The 6,290-nt window shown below is 40.4% G+C and overlaps 1 protein-coding gene across 1 annotated transcript; it reads right to left on the bottom strand.

Annotated features, from left to right (window-relative positions):
* Positions 1-4,893: 4,893 nt before the first annotated feature.
* Positions 4,894-5,376, bottom strand: LOC148101142 (mid1-interacting protein 1-like). The gene has a single exon (XM_087845560.1). It carries the CDS (start codon positions 5,368-5,370, stop codon positions 4,894-4,896), a length of 477 nt encoding a protein of 158 aa, XP_087701686.1. The 5' UTR covers positions 5,371-5,376.
* Between the last annotated feature and the right edge of the window lie 914 nt (positions 5,377-6,290).

Here is a 6,290-nt window from a genome sequence, read left to right on the forward strand (position 1 = left end):
GTTTTTATCTGACATAAAATGTATAGAAATTAGTGATGGGTCGTTCGCGAACGAAATGGCTCTTAGAGCCGGCTCTTTGAAGTGAACGACGCGAGCCGGCTCCTTATTGGGAACCGTGAGGTTTTGTTTTTTTTTCTTTCTCTCACCCTCTCTCTCGCCCTTTTTTCCGCTAAACTCCGCACGCGCGGCCTGTACTTTACGCTGGGCAGAGGGGGGAGGGGCGTTAGTTACACTCGCAGTAGCACAGGAACAGAGCCAGAGAGAAAGAGAGCCAGGGACAACAACATCACATTAGAAAGGTATAGTAATCATCCACTATTTTCAGTTGCAGATGATAAAGGATTCAGAAAGTTTATTCATGCAGGCCCATATGACAGAGAATATGCATCTTCTTTTTGTTTTAATATTTTAATTTATATTTAATTGTGTTGTGGTTTGCAGTGTTTTGTGTTGTTTCACGTTAAATTTGTTTAAAAGGAAAAAGCTGAAAATTTAAAAATTTAAAATGTAAATAGTTGTTTTTTGTATTATATGATTTATTTATTACATTTTATGTGGAGTGAATAAATAAAGTATATTTATGGTGGCCCTTAGAGTCAAAGCATGTACAAACTCCAAAACACGTAAAAACTCCAAAACACGTAAAAACTCAGAAGCACGTACAAAAGTGCTCCAGGATGCTAGGGCGCAGTGTTGAGCTTTTGTTTCCTAGTGGCTACACAAGCCAGGAAGTATCAACAACCGGATTTGGTGTGTGGTAGTAACAGGTAAATGAACTTTTTTTTTTTTAATTATTTGAATAAATATGAGTGCTTGTCTATAAATACACAAACAATACACACATGCTTTCAATTGTGTAATTTAAGTGATCTGGGTAGCTCTGTTTTGGAAGTTCAGTAAACACTAGAAATGTGTTTTGGAGTTTGTGCGTGCTTTTTGGAGTTTGTATATGCTTTAGAGTTTGTACGTGCTTTGTCTCTAGGGGCCATATATAAACATATATAAATAAAACCACTTTTTTTTAACATTAGTAATTCCTTTTCTGCATAATTTTATATTATTGTTAATGATTAAATAATTAAAGCAACAAAACAACCTGAAGAGCCGGTTCGGAGCCGAAAGAGCCGGCTCTTTTTAGTGAGCCGAGCCGAAAGAGCCGGATCTCTAAAAAGAGCCGGAAATCCCATCACTAATAGAAATCACACATATACCAACAAGACTGTACATCACGGTCACAACAGCGTTTGTTTTCATTCAAAGGCTTTATGGCTTTAATACCTGGGGGGCCGGTCTCTAGTCAAAATGGTCGGGCTGATTTTTTTGTCCCAGTCCAGCCCTGGGCACGACACGCAGTGAGTTAATCTGAGAGGGTGCATTAAAAAATAAAAGGCCGGGCCAGCGGTGCACATCGCACATTAGCTCACATAGACACATTAGTTGTGCCGCTGTCTTAGCTAACAAACCTAACAATCAGATTCAACTTGTAATTGGCTAAAAATAACTTAGCCTACTGGTGAGATGGACGTTGTTAGCGTTCCACATTCCGACACTTCAAAAGCTTCAGGAGCTCTCCGCTCAGCACAGCATCAGCACCACGGAAATACACGGATATATCCGTAGACTCGAGACAATGCATTTTTGGGACTTTCAGGTGTATGGACCAATGTTTTCTTTTCTGATCAAACCAGAAAGCTTTAATAAGCAGCTAGATTTGTCTCGCATTAACTGGCTGAGATAATGCCAGTTAATGCAACATCGAAGCAGCTGGAATCCACAGCTGTGCGTGTTCATGGAGCTGCATTTTCACCTGCTAGACATCACTACCTGACAAGTTTAACTGTCCTCAGAACATTGCAGAGGCCTTATTGACAGTATTTGGCTCTACATGTCTGTGTGAGCAGATTTTCTCTCACATGAGTCCTCAGGTCTGAATGCTGGACACTGGGAGACCTGTGTCTCTGAGGTGGAGACCAGAGATCACATTAACATGTGTGTCTCTGTATCAACAAACATACCATATTGACCCAGTTTATTTTTCTTATCATTGTTGTGAGGAGACCATAATTAACATTTGCATCTTCTGTTGTACAGTTCATTTGCTGTTATGGATAAAAAGTCTTTTTTTGTTTCAAAATAGCTGATAACTATTCGCTGACAGCTGCCAACATCTGCAAACAAATATAATTCTATAAAGTGTCTCTATATAGTGTGTAACTGTTAATATTGAGAGTAATTAAATTTATTGCTAATGCAATCATATGGCACACTGACTTCTGAGGAAATTTTAGATGGCACTCATCATCAGAAAGGTTGCCGACTCCTGCTGATTATTTATGTTTGTAATAAGTGCTAATATTTGTTCTGGAAATATAAATTATTCACTGTAAAACACATCAAAAATGGAGCAAGTTCTCTTGCTGCTTTGTTGCAAGTAAAGACTGTATTGAGCACTTAGATCAATGGAGACTTTAAGGATGTTGTAGGTTTTGTTTTTATTTTGTTTTTTAACAGATTTCTCAGGAAATAGGATGTTTGGACGTTTTTCTGTCTTTCCTCTACACCACTGACAGACCTTATAATCAAATTTTAAAAATACTTTGAGGGTTTGATAGTCTAAATAATTGTGAAATCATTATACAAATACATAATACCCATAATTTAATGTTCACCGAATGACAGTTGTTTTTCTGAATACCATTATTATGTCTGTACAATTACTTGCTCTTTGGATGGTTGCTTTTACTAAAATGAGAAGTCCTTCTTGAGACTGAAAACTGAAACTAATTTGATAAGTTTGGGTAAAGTTCATGGTTTGAGTTTAATAAAAACTGTTATGAAATCTGGGATATAAAAAAAGATATTTAAGATTATAGAGATCACACGATTTAAAGGTTCAAATAGCTATTGGTTATACATGTATACATCAAAAGTTTAAGACCACTTGAGAAAAAAATCATATTTTGCATGTTTGGAGCTTCACAAGGTTCCAAGTAGAGCTTCAACATGAAACAAGAAGAAATGGGAGTGAGACAAAATATTTGTTGAGCATGCAATTTATTGAAAACAACACTTAAACTGAAACAGGCTCTTTTACCACTGATCAAAAGTTTAGGGCCACACCTCCAAAAACCCTGTAAACCCCCCAAAACTGAAGTCAAAAGTCCAAACAAACTCAGTAATGAGTAGCTCCACCGTTATTGTTGATAACTCACCTCATGTGTTTCCATGAGGTGAGTGGGAACATTTCTCCAAGTGGTGAAGACAGCTGCACGAAGAGCATCTACTGTCTGGAACAGTTTTGGAAACTTCCCTTGCCATCCATCCCCAAATGTTCTCAATTGGATTTAGATCAGGAAAACACGCAGGATGGTCCAAAAGAGTGATGTTATTCTCCTGGAAGAAGTCCCTTGTCCTTTGTGTACTGTAGCATTGTGCTTTTGAAAAACCCAGTCGTTACCACACAGACGAGGGCCCTCAGTCATGAGGGATGCTCTCTGTAACATCTGGACATAGCCAGTGGCCATTTGATGCCCCTGCACCTCCTGAAGCTCCATTGTTCCACCGAACGAAAAAGCACCCAGACCATTATGGCTCCACCGTGGCGTATAGAAAACATCTCAGGTGGGATCTGCTTGTCATGCCAGTAACGTTGGAAACCATCAGGACCATCAAGACTTTCTTCTGCCTTTCAGTGTCCCATGGTTGATGCTCTCTTGCAAAGTCCAAACAGTCAGTTCTGTGGCGTTCAAGGAGACGAGGCCTTTGAAGACGTTTTTCATTTTTCAAGCCTTTGAGTCTCAGATGCCGTCTGATGGTTATAGGGCTGCAGTCGACACAAGTAACAGCCTTAATTTGGGTCGATCGGCCAGCCGCTCACTTTGTTCCATGGGCCGCCACGCCTGGTGGCAGCGCCGCACATATTGCTCAACGGGCTCTGCGGTGCTGGTCCAGACCAACACTGGGTGCTCACTTCCCTCCAACCAATGTTGCCACTCTTCTAAGGCCAGCTTTATAGCCAGACCATGATCTACTATTTTTCTTTAATTAAACAGTTCCTGATTGAGCTGCTTCGTTTAAGTGTGCAAGGAAAACAGCCTGGTTTAGCGATACAAACATTGTGACAGTTTATCAACCAGCAAGTGTTGCATTTGCTATTCACAAATTTACTGTTTTTTCACACATAAAAACGAATAAACCTGGCTGCAAATGCAGGCCTTTTAGACACAAAAGTTGTTAAAATTAAAATGGGCTTAAAGGTTCTCTGTCTCTCTCCTAGTTTTATTCATTGAAACATGTATATAACCAACATGTAACACGAAAGCTTTAAATGCTAAAAGATTAATGCACTGTCCCCACTGTGTATGAATTCAAGACGTCTCAGGGTCTTCAATAATCCCCATCATGACTCACATGTTGAAATCTACAAATAACTATCTCCAAAGTGAAGAAAACATTATGCCAGGAACTTACTTCAAAACTGTCAACATTTTACAGATTATCTCTTCAGTGATTTCAGTAATCATGCTTTTGTCCCTTTCTTTTGGCACTACTGCACAGACATTCACACACATATATCCTTCAAGAGCTCAGTGGAGCTGAATTGCCATAGCAACACAGTACTAAAGAGATTTCCAAGTATCAGTGCCATGGCAAGAATTCAGAGAGGAAATGTTTATAAATGCAAACATCTCTGGAGAGGGCAAATCAAATGGTAAATAAGGTCACAGAAGGTTTCAACTCAAGACAAAAAAGAAACTAGCTGAGCTAATGACAATATGTATATATATATATATTTTTTTATTAGCTTCATGTTTATTTCCATTTTACTGCATCACTATAAAATTGGATTTTCAAATTATGTTTTCCATAGACAAAAAAAATAGTTAGTTACTTCTATCTCATGAAGTTTCCTCCTCCAATTTCCCTCTTGTACCTGTTGGTGAGGTGGTCTGCCTGCAAGGTCAGCTTGGACAGCACGCCAAACAGTCCTCTGAGGTGATAATGAAACTGATGCTGCAGGTCAGCGTTGTCATCCACGTGTATGTCTCCCTTCACCACCTGCTGCTCTTCCTGCTTCACCGCCATCTCCAGGAAGCTGGCACCGCTGCTCACCTCCCTCTTCAGCAGACCCCACTCCATGTCGTTCTTTATGGACTTGAGCAGCAGGTAATGCTCGTACATGTCCCTCTGCTTGTTGCTGCACGGCGGTTCATTGTTGTTGTTAGCCTGCTGCTCGTCCAGCGGCATGTCTCGCAGCAGGCTCGGCACCATGATGGTCTCGTCCATGTTGTTGGTGGCCGCTATGAAGCGGTGCATGACGTTAATGAGGGAGTGCTTGTTGCCGACGGAGTCGCTGCTGATCTGCATCATTTTGAAGGCTGTAAGCAGACGGGTGGATCTTTAAAGGCAGAGCTGTTTGGCTTTTTTTTTGGTGACCTGGAAACCTGAGGGAAAAGCTTTACTGGTGTCCTGGTTGGTTAACTCAAGTTTTCTCAGGCAGCGTACAGCACCCGCTGGGAAGAAAAATAGGAATTTCTTCGACAATATGTATATAAATGTATATGACAGAATGTATGTATATATATATATATATATATATATATATATGTGTGTGTGTGTGTGTGTGTGTGCGTGTATATATGTGTGTGTGTATATATATATATATATATATATATATATATATATATATATATATTAGGGGTGCAACGATACTCGTATCGATATTGAACCGTTCGATACAGTGCTTTCGGTTCGGTACGCATATGTATCGAACAATACAATTTTTTTTATTAATTTTATCAACTTTTCTTATGACGATGCTGTCTGTGTTGAGCGCTCAGTGGATCTGTGTTCGACTACTCTGCCTAGGCTGCACTGTTGAGCGCAGATCCACTGAGCGCAGCGCAAGCTAGCAAGACAGAAGCTAAGCTCGTTGCAACATGGCAAATTGAACCTCCCCCACCCTCATTCAGATCTGGCGTTTGGAACTATTTTGGTTTTCATGTGAAGTATGACCCTGAAGGTAAGCGCATCATGGACTAAAGTAAAACAGTATGTTGGATGTGCCACGCAATGCTCAATTACATGGGTGGGAACTAGTGCGTTAGCGCGGTTAGCTCGTTAACGTGTTGACGCCATCCAGCCCCACGCACGGGGCGATCCGCGGTAGCTCATTAACGGAGATTTGCCGTGTTGTGGCGTTAACGTCATTTCAGATTAGCGCTGACAGCACTAGTGGGAACACAACGAATATGACTGCACATTTACTCCGACACCATCCTAGTGCAAAG

The sequence above is a fragment of the Neolamprologus brichardi genome, chromosome 9 (assembly GCF_056152115.1).
Source record: "Neolamprologus brichardi isolate AB-2024 chromosome 9, ASM5615211v1, whole genome shotgun sequence".
In the NCBI taxonomy this organism is placed as follows: domain Eukaryota; kingdom Metazoa; phylum Chordata; class Actinopteri; order Cichliformes; family Cichlidae; genus Neolamprologus; species Neolamprologus brichardi.